The sequence below is a fragment of the Mixophyes fleayi genome, chromosome 9 (genome assembly GCF_038048845.1).
Source record: "Mixophyes fleayi isolate aMixFle1 chromosome 9, aMixFle1.hap1, whole genome shotgun sequence".
Lineage (NCBI taxonomy): Eukaryota > Metazoa > Chordata > Amphibia > Anura > Limnodynastidae > Mixophyes > Mixophyes fleayi.
In genome coordinates this window covers 47,231,408-47,248,028 of record NC_134410.1, presented here as the reverse complement: position 1 = coordinate 47,248,028, position 16,621 = coordinate 47,231,408, and the positions used below count along the sequence as shown (strand labels likewise).

At 39.0% G+C, this 16,621-nt stretch overlaps 1 protein-coding gene across 2 annotated transcripts; it reads left to right on the top strand.

The window, feature by feature from the left end:
- The first annotated feature begins 311 nt into the window (after nucleotides 1–311).
- On the top strand, nucleotides 312–16,352 carry FAM199X (family with sequence similarity 199, X-linked). Of its 2 annotated transcripts, none has more exons than XM_075184272.1 (6): nucleotides 312–709; nucleotides 5,339–5,558; nucleotides 7,570–7,719; nucleotides 8,307–8,468; nucleotides 9,637–9,897; nucleotides 11,559–16,352. In XM_075184272.1, exons 1-6 carry the CDS (start codon nucleotides 543–545, stop codon nucleotides 11,727–11,729), a joined length of 1,131 nt encoding a protein of 376 aa, XP_075040373.1. In that variant the 5' UTR covers nucleotides 312–542; the 3' UTR covers nucleotides 11,730–16,352. The 2 variants fall into 2 exon arrangements, with proteins under 2 accessions (XP_075040373.1, XP_075040374.1); XM_075184273.1 differs by lacking the exon at nucleotides 312–709 and adding an exon at nucleotides 2,795–2,947.
- The last annotated feature ends 269 nt before the right edge of the window (nucleotides 16,353–16,621 follow it).

Below are 16,621 nucleotides of genomic sequence, written 5' to 3'. Positions count from 1 at the left end.
CAATAGTATATTACCAGCCTCGGCTGTCCCAGGACCATTTCGTGTGTTTAACCCTTACACGGCCGCCTTTAGGATTAGAGCTGGACTGTACTTCACCAGCTGCTATCAAGCTACCAAGGCCAACATTCCCTGTTAGCCTGTGACTGGCCATGCCGAGACTGGCAGTCCCACCTCTGGTTTAAGAGGTGACCCCATGGTGTATCACAACTAAGCTACACAGGGCCGTGTGACACTGCTGGGTCAGTACATCACAGCAGTGGTGAGTATGGAAATGCCTCTGCCGGCCAGTGACACTGTGCTCCCTGCCATTGCTCTCCTGTCCTGCAGGGGGCGCCGAGCTCGGAGTGCACACCCTCCTGGGAGTCGGAGAGACAGACGGGCCTCATCACCACCCGTCCCGGGAAAAGCTGCGACACTTGGTAGATCTCGTCGTGCTGCTGCCGGGGCCTTATTATCCAGCCATCCGGAGAAGTGTGCGGTGATCTCCAGCCGAGGCATGGGGCAGAGAGCGGGCACATAAGGACCCCCCTGTATCCAGCACTATGTCTGAGGGCCTGTACGAGAAGTTCCTGGCTCCTGATGAGCCCTTCCCCCTGCTCTCCCAGCGGGGCAGTATGAGTGAGGAGGGCTGCCTGGATGTCAGTGATTTCGGCTGCCAGCTCTCATCCTGCCACCGTACCGACCCCCTGCACCGCTTCCACTCCAACAGGTGGGTGACTGCGAGCTGTGTCTGCTATGCTGCAGGTTGTAGTAGTGTTAATTTGGGGCATGCATAGCAGTCACATGTCCCTATTCAATGGTAATGTGGGGTATGAATAGCAGCTACATGTCCTATTCTCCAGTGGTAATGTGGGGTATGCATAGCAGCTACATGTCCTATTCTCCAGTGGTAATGTGGGGTATGAATAGCAGCTACATGTCCTATTCTCCAGTGGTAATGTGGGGTATGTATAGCAGCCACATGTCCCTATTCTCCAGTGGTAATGTGGGGTATGAATAGCAGCTACATGTCCTATTCTCCAGTGGTAATGTGGGGTATGTATAGCAGCCACATGTCCCTATTCTCCAGTGGTAATGTGGGGCATGCATAGCAGCCACACGTGCCTATTTTTCAGGGACAGTCCCAGGTTTTAACGATTTGTTTCTGGAATTGTCCCTGTTTTCATTATTGACTTATTAATTTTTTTTCTGCATATTAGATGCGATTCGTATTCTCTACTCTTTAGAAGTTAATATTGGGAAGAAGTATTTGAGTGGCTGTAAGTACACACATACAGCAGCATAGTGTCCCTGGAAAATATTTTAAAATGTTGGCTACTATGGGTGTACACGGCCGGCAGTACATTTCTACATGGGCAAGGATGCATCATACAGTGGAACATGTTCATGCACTACACATTTTATGCCATAATTACACACTAATCTACAATAAGGATTCATGGTTTTTGATAACAGATCAAAGAAGTCGCTTCCCTTTAAATATGCTGTGGGGGCAGGTTTCTTTATAAAGTATCGAGAACTTCATTTGAAAGTATTATAGTATTTGTGTACACCAGTGTTGGCTAACCTGTGACACTCCAGGCGTGTGAAACTACAAGTCCCAGCATACCCTTCCAGCAATAAACTGCTATATATTGGCAAAGCATGCAGGGACTTGTAGTTTCACAACACCTGGAGTGTCACAGGTTAGCCAATACTAGTGTACACCCTCCCTGCAAGTGACAAAACTATGGCATCCCATGTTCAGGATACCCATAGTTCCAGAGTTATTCACCCTTGCCAGCACCATTAATGGGCAAAAATAATGTTCTTGTTCACGTGTATAAGTAGGAAAAATGGCTAAAAACACATGAAACTAATTGCGTGCTTTAGGTGCGGGTTTAATATTTTTTTCCAGCGTTTCACTCTACCAATGGAGTTTATTGTACTGGTAGCATGTGTTCATGCATTAAGAATAGGTTTTGTCTTGTTCTATCACTTTAAATGCAGCATTAACGTTTGAGTGCAGTGATAGGATCTGCATAGTTTACTCTTATTTGATCTATTTTTAAATATAACATTTTCATGTGTCTATTAATGTGAAAAGTGTACAAAAAGCAAGTATATGAAATCTGGATAAATAGGGATTTGCTTTCATAACTCTGGGTGGCAGCTGTAGCTGTTTAAATTGGCATTATTATTTTACTGTATTAGTTACTGTACTAATTTACAGTTTCGGAGCCCTGGAGAATGAACTGTTATTGGTACTGGAAGGTGTTAGTTACTCTTGAACTCCAGTGGCCTAAAATAAAGGACTCTCACACTTCTGTCACTTGGTGACCTGGGGGTTAATTGCTACAATAATTATTTTAAATGGAGCTCATTAATGACTAGCCTAAACTTGGTGGTTGGTTTGTGCTTTCTATACTAGGTATTTTTTATTCTTCTATTAAGCTGTTTATTATGTCAAACTAAAATCCACATCAGAGTTGCTCAAAGAGAAGGAGAAAGAAGGAAAATTAAATGCATGTAATGTATGAACCGCCCCCACCCCCCCCCCCCCTCCCCAGTACTGTTGAAAATAAACATGCACATGTGAAGCTGAAGAGCATTTAGGTAACCTAGGTACGGACTGTTTATTATTTTTGGCTACCAGCGTTCCATAAGGATTCTCTGTTCCATGTTTTACACAATAGTTGGCAGAATCTGTTGGTCTGGCAGAACTCTTTAAAGCTGAGCGTCTTCCTGTATAGTGACGTGTCATCTGCACAAAGTTGGTGATATTCCACCAAGTGGTGTACAGCTGGACCCACAGGTTCAGCAACTTGTGGGTGTGCTTTATGCTTTTGACCTATCGCTTTTTGAATATTGTTGGGGGACCAAACAAAGAGGCCTTATGGAACCAGTACAAGAATTAATCAAGTAAATTCTTCTTGGATTACTATATGTTCATTCAGTCCTCATGTTTGTGAGTAAATCTTCAGCAGTGTGATTTTTGATACATCATGTATTGCACTGTCTTTTCTTTCACCTCTCCTAATGTCTGTAGTGGGTTTTTAGTTTGGAACTGGCTGCACAGAGAAAATAGTCAGTTGCAGATAACACTGGGCATTTGTTATATAGATATATTCTCTATTTTTACTCTTGTACAGTTGTGTTAAACTTGTTTTCTCTTTCCTTTATTTTATTTGCAATTACTATGTTTTCTTTAGAGATCTGAGTGCTTTACAGTGGGTGTGTTTACATTATGTCTAATCATAATATTGATCCTGCTCTTTACACATAATGAATGTTTTAAAATGTAGTTGTAACTGCTGAACTGTTTGGTAATATTAATTTCTTTTAGTATGTATCGTATAGAAATTGTAAACACTTTTTAAATGTTTTATCTTATATATCATAGATTCATTTGTTGAATTTAAAAAGATGTTTGATCCTAGGTCAAGAATTTATGATGATAATTTGTGCCTGGGTTTACACAGGTAGTTAAATACTGATCTGCTCAGATTAACATGAATTGTTGTAGCAGTTTTTAAAAGTAAAGCAATTATACATATCATTGGGATGGGGCGTACAATTGATTCATAAGGCAGCGAAATGACATTAGTAACTGATGGGTGGGAAAACGTGTTGCTATTGTAAGGCATCAGCTACCAATATTACAGTAGCTATTGGTTGCTGGCATCTGTGTACAGCTAATGAGAGATAATAGAAGGTGGGGACATGAAGTTGAAAGTTGTTGCGGAATGTAAAAAGCACTGCGCTAAGTCTCACCTCCAAAGCACTACAACCCTGTTCCCTTTGTTTCTAGTCGTGTGTCTCAATATTGAAATATCCCTGTGCACAACCATTAATGTGATGTCAGTATGAGCGTAGTTCTCAGTGAATTTCTTCACACACTGGCTTGGGTGTTATGGTGGCACAATTGTTTGCTTTGACTCCTTGCAGTGCTTGGCCCTTGGGTTTGAGTCAGTGCTGTGTGTGTGTGTGTGTGTGTGTGTTTAGATTTTATTGTCTACTTGTATTTGTTTGGTCCAGAGACATTCTGGTAGATTGATTGTTAGCTACACTGTTGCAGTGGTTGATGTTAAGGAATAAACATTCTCTGACTTTACAGCACTACTAATTTTTATGCCTGTAGTAGAGATTGTAATAAAGATTACAGTGGTGTGGAATAAGCACTATTTAACTACAGTGTTCTTCCCAGAAAATTGTCAGCTAGGTGGCATTAAGAAGCAGCCAGGTGGGGGCAGTTGTAATACTTTGCTATAATGAAAAATATTGGCGGTTATTGCCCACACCAGCCAGGACTGGTCAGACTGGTGGTCAGTGGTCTAACACACATTGCTGGCTGTAGTGCTCACATAGTGCGTTATAATAGGAGAAACAATAGATTATAGGACTTTGTTGGGCTCCAATAGCTGGGTGGCAAGTAAAAACAGCTGGGTTGAGCACCCAGGAAATATGTGCTGGGAAGAACAGTGACTTAAAAACTAATAATGTACCCCATGTGTTTTGAGAGTGGAGCATTATCCAATACCTGTGGGTTTACATGTCCGATTAAGGAATTTTTCTCTCTGTATCATTTTGAATAAAATTACAAACTTCTAGAAGGCTATGTTCATTTTGTGAGCATTGGAGAGAATGGGGGCACCGTCCAGGAAGGAGTAATGGAGCATTTGTTATTGAATGCTTGACGGCAGCTATATGTTATTGGGGCCCTCTGCCTAAAATGTATCGCGCTTTAGAGTGTATCTTCTTTCGGTGAAAGGCTGTAAGCATTACAACCAAATGCTGGGAGCAGTGGAAAAGTATTAGAATAATTTACTTTGTAAGGAGGTGGGGTATACATTTTATGTACAGAACATCTTTTGTAAATGCTGTCATTTTTATTATCGTTCCTGCAAGTTGGTGTTTTTTCCTTCTGAAGATTAGGCACACTTATATTTTTAAAGAATTATTTCAAGTTTGCCTGACATGAACAAGATGTGACAGCTAGCTCCATGGCATGTGCTGGAGATTGCCTATCTCTGGTCTCTTAGGTACTAAACGTGATAGAGGGATTTGATATTCGTAGCAATCCTACATGTCGTTGGGGGGTTAAGCAGCCATGGTCCCTTAATACATACTTTGAGGTTATGTAGCCCTTTCTGTCTTGTACTGCTTGGTATATTTTTCTGTTGTGTTTTTAAGTGTAATTATTATTTTTATTTTTTCGTCTCGTAGTAGAAGTTTAATGCATAATTACACTTCCTGGACATTTTATACAAGCTTCTTTTTGGAAAGGAATTGTGGTTAATATTTTTGTCTTGTTTACAGTCATTGCGTAGAATTATATTTATCCTATTCATATTTGTAGGTGGAACCTAACATCTTGTGGAACCAGTGTGGCAAGCTCTGAATGCAGTGAGGAATTATTTTCCTCTGTTTCAGTCGGAGACCAGGACGACTGCTATTCCTTACTAGATGACCAAGACTTCACTTCCTTTGACCTGTTTCCTGAGGGCAGTGTGTGCAGTGATGTCTCGTCTTCTATCAGTACTTACTGGGACTGGTCTGACAGCGAGTTTGAGTGGCAGGTAATTTGTAGTGTGCAAATAAGACTTTACAACAGAATTCCACATCTTTTTATATCCACCAAATGATATTGGGAGTTCTTTCAAATTTGTATGAACTTTTATCCTGCCTTCTGGTGAGAAAAGAATTGTTTTTAAAGGTCCACTAAATTAGAAGTTGTCTTATGTAAGATAGCTTGTAATAATTTGTACAAATACATGTACAAGTTCCCATGCCTTGACAGAACTTTAGATATTGGTATTTTGCTCTGTATCTTAGTGCAAGATATTGATCAGATATCAGCCACCTTAATTAAAGGAAGCGTTTTGAGGCTGACGGCAGTGTTTTTCGCTGGGATTACTGTATGATCACTAATTTTTATCAAATGTATTTTGTTCTGATAAGCTGCTGAAACCATTGCGCATATTTATGAAAGTTGTTCAAAGCTCACTTAAGCTGACTTTCATTTTATGTTTAGCTGTCCTTTTTAAAGGTTGTTTCTAACCTATCTAATTGTGCGCTGACATATGTATGAAGTGAGTTTGAAACAATAGTAATTTTAACTCTGAAATCTCCGCCCCTCCCTATTCACTGCATTAGAATGTCATACATTTTGTAAAGTTCAGTCATCCTTCAAGTGCTTAAATGCAGCAAAGTTTAATGCGTTAATATAAAAAAAAAATTGGTTTTATTTTACCATGAATGTTCCTTTCATTGGATCCAATAGGGAACTTTATGTCTGTAGCAGTCCCACTCTGCACCCCTATCTCCTTTTACCACTCGGCCTTCTTGAACCGTTTGATATGGTGTTGATGCCACCGCCCATGTTTTTTTTCCATTCGTATGCTTGGGAAGATCACAGTGGTGGATCATGAACGCCTGCTCAACCTATTTCAAGCAGTCTGAGTTGTAAGAGGACTAAGGGTTGCTACGTGGGACTGTTACAGAGCATCTGATGCGAATGGTATTGGTGGAGTTATGCTTTTTGAATGATTTTCAATCACAAGGCATTGGACATGTAATTAACCTCCACAGGCCTTAAATTGCCTCTGTCCTTTGTAATATAATCGCACGAGTAGACCGGTCAGATAGAACACCTCTCCTGCTGCTGTGACCATTCCAGTGATTTGATTGGCTAAAGGTTACAAGCAGAAATTTAAAACTGAATACAGTAATGTACCTAGACCCTAGTCAAACACAACTTGAATGAATATAGTTTCCTTTAAGTTAGACTTTTAGTCGTCCTAGCCTTATGTATACATTGGTTACAAAATTATTACTCAGCATTCTTCTAACATAGGTTATAAGAATGTTGCATATGATCAGACAAGACTGAATATTTCTCTAAGTGAATATTTTGCAGCTGATAATTGTTAATTTGCCAATTTCCTCATGCCTTGTGTTACTTTAGTCCCTATCTCCCTCCCCTGGCTTTCACCTTTTTAACTTTTTGAAATGTGTTCTCTTGTTCTGCTGTCGGTATAGCTGCTTGTACCCAGTGGAGTGGGGTTTGTAACCATGTTTTATTGACCTTCTTGGCATCTATACATCTAGTACAGAGGCTGTGTGGTGACTATTATCAGTGAATAAGAGCAATCTTATGTCCATGTGGTCCCTGTTACTGGGAGCATGCACTGCACAATGCAACAGTCATAGGAGTTCTGAGAAGTAATATAGTGTCTATTCAATGACGTCATGCTACCCTGAGAGAACCTGCTTACTAAAGCCACAGTCTGAACTATTGGATGCATACAGAAAACAGGCATGCTGGTTATTTTCATTCAATTTTTAGAACCATTTTGTATCCTGAACATTCTCCCATGTTAGAGCTGTGTTGTTAAAAACCACAGTGCTAATACAGGTTGCAGCCATATGAAATTGTATTGTGAAGCACTCATAAGCATGATCAAGATTGACCTTACGTCATGAAAAGAAAGAATCAACAACATTGATTTATTTTTCAAATTTGAGTATGGCAGAATCGATAAAATAAACTGTTTTGAATAAAACCTGTATGTTTTCCACACTGACCAGTTGCCTGGAAGTGACATTGCTAGTGGCAGTGATGTGTTGTCAGACGTCATTCCCAGCATTCCCAGCTCTCCTTGCCTGCCCTCCAAGAAAAAGAACAAACACAGGAACCTGGACGAGCTACCTTGGAGCGCTATGACAAATGATGAACAGGTAACCTCATAACAGTAAAGCATTTACATGGATGAGCTCTTATTGTTTTTTTTTTTTTATCCATGTGAAATCTAACATGCAACATTGCTAGAACTTTGCATTCAATCACAGTCAAAGATAGATTCCTTTAAACAGAGAAAGTGTACGTTTATGTGCAAGGTTTTTGTAATTTACTATATTGTTCTATTTCCACAATTCTAGTAAAGACTTATTGCTGGATATTAGTTATACCAGCACAACCACAAACATTATTCAATATATCCAGAAATTCACAATTGCTGCCCTAAAATAACATTAAACGGTCTACTTTAATTGCAATTCCAGAATGAGATTGTGATTTTCTGCATATATTGCGTTCCACTATGTCTTGGTTTGTAGTTGGTGTATCTGACCTTTTTAATTGTTCAACCTATGATGTTCTCTGTTGAACTTATTTGCTGAATGGCGGCATATATATTAATCTGCATCAGGACTGTAGAATAATGACAGTCTGGCAGTTATCCACCTACTTTTGTTGTGTACAAATCTGTTTACTGTTGTTTTTGTGGCATTCTTACTGACAAATCATTTACACCTGAATCTCCCAGGTTGAATACATTGAGTATCTCAGTCGAAAAGTCAGCACAGAGATGGGACTTCGGGAACAGCTTGACATAATAAAGATCATTGATCCTACGGCGCAAATCTCACCTACTGACAGCGAGTTTATCATCGAATTGAACTGCTTGACCGATGAAAAGCTAAAACAGGTTTGTCAATCAATGCTTACAGTGTTAAGGAAAAGTACTACACTATATTGCAAAGTACAATTTTACTATGCAGTGTTTACTATACATTTTTAAAATACAACCATCTTTTGCTACCAAATGGATAATGTCCCATCTGTGTTCTTTAACCAGTAATATTACTGATGGCAGTTTAGCAATGTAAGCACCCATTGTCTGCATTCCCACATGTTGAGGTTTATAACTGGAAACGGCTTGATGTTGGACGGGTGGTATTTTATAAGTTCTTTGGTCCTTTCAGCCTAGAAGTGAGGCTGGGTTACCCAGTTGACATTGTAGCATAGGTTGTATCAAAGATAGATATCTCCCAGAATGATGCAGTATTGTCCACTGACAATGGGCCATATCCCAACCTGTTGTCGGTTGCTGTAATTCACAGATCTAGTGTGCATGATCTCATAGCGAGCTGTTATCCAGCTGATGTTTGACAAATTGTGCAAATATAAACACTAGCTATATGGTTGCTTGCAGACTGTATTACATTATCACTTACTGAATCATATTTGACTTTAAAGAAAGAACCAATAAACTCCAGCATTTAAATCTTTAGAAATAAATTATAGTTCAAAGCCATATATTTTATCACCTGATATTTCACTGCAACTCTATTAAAAAGTAAAGTATTACCTCCGCACTCCTGACAGCTGAAGCTCATCCCACATCTGTGTCCTAATGGGATCAGATAGGCTGTCATTCACTCTGTGTCTGCTCACTAAGAGAATCGCCTCCCTTCTAACATAGAAATGTGTTGCAGATGGTTGATGGCAAGCCCATCAGTATTTCAAGTGTATCGTTTAGCTCAATTATCTCTGATATATATTCATGTGAATAATGGCTTTACTTGCTCTTTTTAAAGTCTTGAATGTTATAGTTACAGAACAGATGCTCTATATTTTTCTAGCTTTATTATAGCTTTTCCTTTCATCCTGTTTTATTAAAATTTGATAGTGGACATCACTTTCCAGCACAAATCAGTATGTGATTATTTATTCATTACATGACCACCTTACACTTTTTATCAAAATAACCTGTTTTAGTAGCCAGCATTAATGCTGATTTATAACTATATGTAGGCGTTTCCTTTCTTGGCATTTTCCCCAGAACCAATGTGTCATTATTGTTTACCTTTCAGGTGAGGAGCTATATCAAGGAGCATAGTCCTCGGCAGCGGTCCACGCGAGAGAGCTGGAAAAGGACCAGTTACAGTACAGCCAGCACAAGTGGTGTGAGCGGGGCAAGTGTAAGCAGTAGCAGTGCCAGTATGATCAGCACAGCGAGCAGCACCTGCTCTAGTGGCGGTAACTCCGCCTCCAACTCAAGTGCCAACATGAGCCGGACTCTCAGTGACAGCAATCTGTCTGCCAGTGCAGCAGAGAGAATCAGAGATTCAAAGGTAAATGTATGCCTGTGCATTCATTCTGTCCATGTACTAGTGTATAACTGGGGGAATGACTGTCTACAGGACTATAGTCCAGATGGGGTTGGAGTTTGGCATTCCTGGGGCAGTGACTCTACGTCTCCCGCAATCTATTAAGGAAAATATAGTTCAGCCACAGTAATGTAATAATTGCTTTGGAGTTTCATGCCCTGTGCAGTAATACTCATACTGCAGACCTATCACTTTTATGTGAGCAAAGAAAGCTTTGTGACTGTATATTAACAATTTGCTCACTATGGACCACATGTAGAGTTGGGAGCAAATTTACACCTGGACAAACCATATTTGTGATGCAAGGGGTGCAAATGTAAATGTTTCTTTCTCCGAGCTAGGGTGACCACGAGCAGCATGTTTTTTGCATCTTGTAGCTCAAAATGAGACCTAAAATATTTAAATTTCAATGACTAATAATCTGCACTGCTGGTAGAATGTATTACAGCACTACTACCAATTGGATCATTGACGGGAACCCTTTTTACTTAGCAGTAATTTAGGAGCTCTTGACTTGGTGATCTAGGGCCTGATTCATTAAGGATCTTAAATGAAGAGGTATCTTATTTCAGTCTCCTGGACAAAACCATGTTACAATGCAAGGGGTGCAAACTAGTTTTCTGTTTTGCACATAAGTTAAATACTGACTGTTTTTTCATGTAGCACACAAATACTTGATAGCTTATTTGTACACTGAAATTTAAAGTTGATATTTGTGTGCTACATGAAAAATCAGTCCGTATTTAACTTATGTGCAAAACAGAAAACTAGTTTGCACCCCTTGCATTGTAACATAGTTTTGTCCAGGAGACTGAAATAAGATACCTCTTCATTTAAGATCCTTAATGAATCAGGCCACTAGTTTTGAAACATGCTAAGCTTTCCATATCCAATTTAGTTTTATATAGCAAAGAAGTGGTAACACCATTCAGGAGGTGGTGGATATGTTCAAATAAATATGTAAAAGAAAAAAAATCATTGGCTTTCAAAACCTTTGTGGATTGAAATGAGGCAAATAAAGAACAAAGTCCAAATATTTTCTGAACTGGCAGTCTAATATGTCAAATGTGTAACTTACGCAAAAATATAGTTTATCTCCTAATATGTATATTTAATGTTTGTTTCAATATTTGTGTTCACTTAATCTCTCTAATGCCATTTGTATTCTATTTAAACAAGTAAGTAGTAGTAGACATTCTTGTAGTTGCAAAAGAAAGATTTCTTCTGCTACTGTGACTTTTTTTGGGTAGAAAAATTATCAGTGAAAACTGTAATATAGGCATTCCTGTTTGTGATTAGTATATAATCAACCGTTAAATTATTTTTAGCATGGCTTACTTTAATGAGGGAAATGGTTGGTAATGTAGATGCTAAGGGGCAGATTCAATTGACCGCTTTACTCTTGAGAGTAGTACGGTAATTCCACCGCTGGAGCTGTGAGCAGAAATCCAGATTAAAATGATTGTATTAGCAGTAATGGTGCGCAGGCCGCAATACACTCGAAAGAAATGCTGTCAATTGAATCTGCTCCAAACAATCATTAATGCGAGAGTTCCTTATGCATTATATAGAGTTGTATTTTCCCTTCCTCTAATGTAAAACGTGTTTTATGTTTCTCCGTTCAGAAGCGGTCTAAGCAGAGAAAACTGCAGCAGAAAGCCTTGCGGAAGCGGCAGCTGAAGGAACAGCGGCAGGCTCGGAAGGAAAGACTCAGTGGCTTATTCCTAAATGAAGAAGTGCTCTCAGTAAAAGTGAACGAGGAAGAACACGAAGATGATGTGGATGTGCTGATGTGACGAGGGTGGAACGAACAGTGTTCTTAATAAGTCTCCATAGGCTGGGTTATCTGAGTTATAAAGTCTCAGGACTTAGATCTCCCACCCCATGCAGTAGCCCCATTTCATACCACTTTGCCGGACAAATCGCACATTTTTCAGACAACCGTGTGGATTTTCTAGTAGTTCATCAGTCGCAGGATTATCTCTGGTTGTTGTTTGGTGGCCACTTCAAAGCTAAGGTTTAATAAATTGTAATACTACATTATTTTTGAGTACTGAGAGGACTGTGAATTTGGGACAGGGCCATATGTACAGTGCCCAGACGGACATGGCTTCTTCTAACCTGGTTATCTTGGTTTTTTTAGAAAAACTAAATGTGCAGGTGGGGGTTGTATGTGGTATAATACTGTTTAGCTGGGTGGCATTTGGAAGCTCTCATTTAGTATGACTAGCATTAAGATAAACTGTTTACCTGTCACATGGACAGTGCTTCAGCTGTGTAAAAGTGCTCTGCAGTGCTCGTGTGCAACAGGGGAAAAAGTGTTTCCAAAGCGTCATCCCTAAACTAGCCTGTGACAGTGCGTGAATGCTATATGTGCCCCCCTAGACAAATGGCTAGCCTTATGCTACAGTACATTGCCTTTCTGTTCCTACCTGTGTAGATTCTGTAGGAAAGAGCTTTTTAATATAGGTAGTTATTCTACCTATTTGTAGTGTAAACTTTATTGTAAAATCATAAAGGTACAAGATTATCATTTTTGTTTCCCTGCCTAGGGGCAAGCCAAATATCTTGATGACTGGTTGTCATTTAATTATTCATATGCGATTTGCTTGGATAACGATGAAAACATGTTTAGCATTGTTGGCCTGTTTCCCTGACGCAATTAATACATTTAAATGAATGAATTTAGAGATGACTCAAATCCGTAAATGTTGACACTTTAAAAGACACAAACCTATCTAGACCCCTGTCTATAAATCTGCATTAAACACCAGGCGTGTTAGAATTCAGCTCCCAGCATCTCCCTCCAACCACCTGATGATAAAGTGGTGGTTTACTTGAATGCCTCTTCCATTTAACTCCTACACCAAACAACCTGTTTTTCTGTCATTGATGGACAATTGGAAAGCAGTCACACACCTATCATTGACTAATTAGCTTTACTGTATAAAATCCAAACCATCCTCTGCAGTGCTGAGGATTACATGTCTGGCACAGACTTAAGAAGAACACTGTAATTCTTTTTGTGTCCTGCTAATCTTGAACAGTGTTGAAATGAAAACTGTCAACCAACCTGTCTGCTTGTATCTGTATATAGCAATATTCCTGCACTCCATGTTTGTATTACTGACTCGTGGTTGGAGACGTCTGTTACAGCATCTTCATTGAACATTTATATTCTGTTCCATGGGAAATATAGGGAATTTATCATTGCATTGTATACTCTTTTATTGTATGCCGCAGTGCTATTTTTTTCAAAGTTTGTTTTCACGTCGGCCTTGCTTAAAATGGAGCAGATTGTCAAAGAAATTATCAAACTTTATGGGGCATATTCAATTAGGTTCTGTGATCACGGTAATATGTGTAGTGCACGTAACTGAAGGGAATATGTTGCAACAATAACGTGGATTTTCCTCCGCAACCCTATGGGGTGCGAAGGAAAATCACCATTACTGCCTTGCCACGAATTGCGTTCGTACCCTGTTCCTGCGTGTTACCACGATCCCCAGGACCTGATTGAATATGCCCCTATGTATTCTAAAACTGCACGTAAGACTTTCATGGAATCATTTCTGAACTCTATCACTAAATATGGAGAAAGGGGAGTCCGTTTAGAGAGTAGTTTAGCAACACTCTCCCTAATCATGATTCCGTTGACAGTAGTGATACTCAAGCACACACTAGTGGTAAGGTGGTAGTATTGTCCTTTCCAGGCTGGAGGATCGCTACAAGTATTAAACTAAAGTCATCATCTGATCAGCATAATTCTTACTGAATATAACCATTCTTTACACTTGGAAAGACAAAAAAAATAATAAAAGAAAAGTCATTTGCCTCATTAAAAGCTTGCAAAACTTTTTTTTAATTTTCCTGGCTGGTTATATTCATTAAAACTACACGTCCTTCGAAATTAAAGAGCATTATGCCTTCCTCGAGAGAGGAAATTTAAAATGCAACCAATCTGCCAACTGAAATTGCACTGTCCACTATCTTGATGAACTATATATAGTTTCACATTAATTTTGTATTCAAGTTATAATATACCTATCCATACACAGTGGCTTAAAATCAGTATTAAATTTATTGGGGCATATTCAATTCCGATCCGCGGTAACGCGCGTTACCACGGAAAATGCGCAGTACTGCCGGTAATACGGTACCGCAATAACGCGGATTTTCGTACGCAGCCCTATGGGCTGCGAACGAAAATCCACGTTATTGCGGTACCATGGATTAGGTTCACGGCCGTTCCGGCGCGATCCCACGGATCGGGATCGGAATTGAATATGCCCCATTGAGTCACAAGGGACTAGGGACATTACAAAATGTCTCTTGGCTCCGTGATGTCGCTCGTTTCCATTGAATAAATAAGCTGAATTTTCAGGAGTACTGGTTCAATGGCCTGCCCACAAAATGGCTGCCTACGGTATATGTAGGCAACAGGTACACTGGTCACTGCTAGACACGTCTGTCAGTAACTGTGTTATGAATTGGTGCAATTGCACCTCTGAGTTAAATGGACTAAATACAAGGTGGCAAGTCTATGGAATTAGCACAGGATATGTTTTTGTTTTGTTTTTCCACCTACCCCCCATAAGAGCTGTATATGGTTATACTGATTTATATTCTATTTTTATGACGAACCAATCTGTCTGCTACTTGTAACTTCAGTCCTAGGACACTAACAGGTGTTTGACGTAAAAATGGCTACCTGCAAAACTTTCCAGCGCACATACTGTAAACCTTTAAGTTACTGTAATAGACATTTCAAATTGTTGACAAACGAAAAGGCTCCTGCAATTCTAGCATAATAATAAAGTGAAACTTTGAGGAAAAAGAAAATAGCAGAATATGTTGATGTCTATATATGTATGATAGTATTTCCTGAATTGGGAACTTGATCCAGAAAGATACATGTTTTATTTATTTTTTTGCTTCAAGACCATTAAGGTACATACGATTTTTATGTGTGACTGTAACAGGAATGCAGAATTTAAAGTTAAGATGCATTGTATATATAGTATGTATGAATCTATGCAGTTTTAATGTTTAGCCAAGCTGCTGGTAAAATCATGTAAAGCGCATCCAAATTATATTTTCATTAAATCATTAGTCCTATTGAATAGGAAGTGAACCTTTCAGTAAGCTTTCCAATGCTATATAATTCGGTTAATTAGCGCATACTGATTAAGCACATTCCTCTACTCTCCACCACCTTCCCATAAGCTGCTGACGTGCACAGTGATCTTTAATTTGTTTGATCCATGCATAACTTTTTTGGCTTTTAGGTAGGTAAAGTTTAAGTATATAAAATACACAAATTAAGTTAAATAACTGATCTTTTATGTTTGTGAAAAGTCTGGTGGACTTTAACATTAGCCTGGCAGCTACGCATAGTTGTCTGAACTTGAACAGTCTATTTGCTATGGAATCTGACATTGAGGGACTGCCTGGCTGATGGTCATAAAGCCAATGAATTTGTGGGGTACATTCTCACGATTATGGGTTCAGCTTATAAAACAAATTCATCCATTCTTTAGGTGACAGCTGTTTTTGTTTTTTTTAAAAATATTCTTTCAGGTATAGATTTTTTTTTAATTTACATACTATATTTTGTTTTGTGTGACTTACTAATAACTATATTGGAACTGTTCAGATGCATGACCAAGTTTTTTGATACATGGCCCCTTTTGCAAATACTGTGTCCAAAACGGCACTTCATTTCTGCAGTCATGTGATAACCTTTTTATAAAGTATTAATTACCATTGAAAGTGGTGATATACTGTACCTTTCAAAAAAGTGTTTGACTTGTACTGTAGATATTGTCACTTGTAAATATTGAATCTCTTGCTTGTAAAAAGCATCTTTATGGATGGCTTCATGGATAAGTGCTTACACCACGCTGTAACCCACCTATGGTCTCCTGCACACTGGAATAATATCCCCCCAGGAAATGTAGTGCCTGTTCACATGAGTTAGATGGGTGGTAAATACTCTGATCGTAGAAGTTTTGTTTTTTACAGAGACAAATAATCTGTGTTTTGGGTTCTGTTTGAGCTGGATGTCTCTGAGCTCTTATACACTATCCAATGCTCATGTGGAGGGACATCATCTGAATGCTGCTACCTGTGAATTGCTAAAACTTGAAAACTGACTGGTATCATTTAATTGGTCACAGCAACCTGAGCTTTTCTCGTGGTAGAATACGGTGTTGCGTTTTCCTACCTGTACAGTATGTATATGTACTCTGAGCTATTTTTATTTGTGATTTTGTGATATTCTTTTCCCTGCAAAGTGTATCCTCATGTTGAGAAGAGAATAATAAAGAGGATTAATCACTGCTGTGGGTGTTAAAATCTAAAGGCTGCATATTTGGCTGTTCCGATCGGTTACTTATAAAGAGCTTTCATGTTATTGATGAATGTAGGTTATGGACTATTTAACACAGAAACATGTAATGAGGCTCTTGCATGAAAGGAGCTTGGAATTTATATTTATATTGTATTTTTTGATATTATGTGCAAGTGGTTACAGTGTGCAAAAGTCTCCATTACTTTTTTTTCTTTACAAGGACCCAAGGGGTTGACTGAAAATTTGCCCCTCGCCTACAACTTATCTGATGGATTAAGCTAGACTAACCAAAGAATGTACCAGCCTGCTTAAGTGAGAAGGTTATTTTAAAAGAGC

What these genes read in the sequence shown, in the direction of transcription:
- FAM199X (XM_075184272.1), top strand. Translation starts at nt 543, where the DNA reads ATGTCTGAGGGCCTGTACGAGAAGTTCCTGGCTCCTGATGAGCCCTTC. An exon ending in CACCGCTTCCACTCCAACAG is followed by an intron (nt 710 to 5,338) that starts GTGGGTGACTGC and finishes TCATATTTGTAG; the next exon opens with GTGGAACCTAACATCTTGTG. An exon ending in ACAGCGAGTTTGAGTGGCAG is followed by an intron (nt 5,559 to 7,569) that starts GTAATTTGTAGT and finishes CACACTGACCAG; the next exon opens with TTGCCTGGAAGTGACATTGC.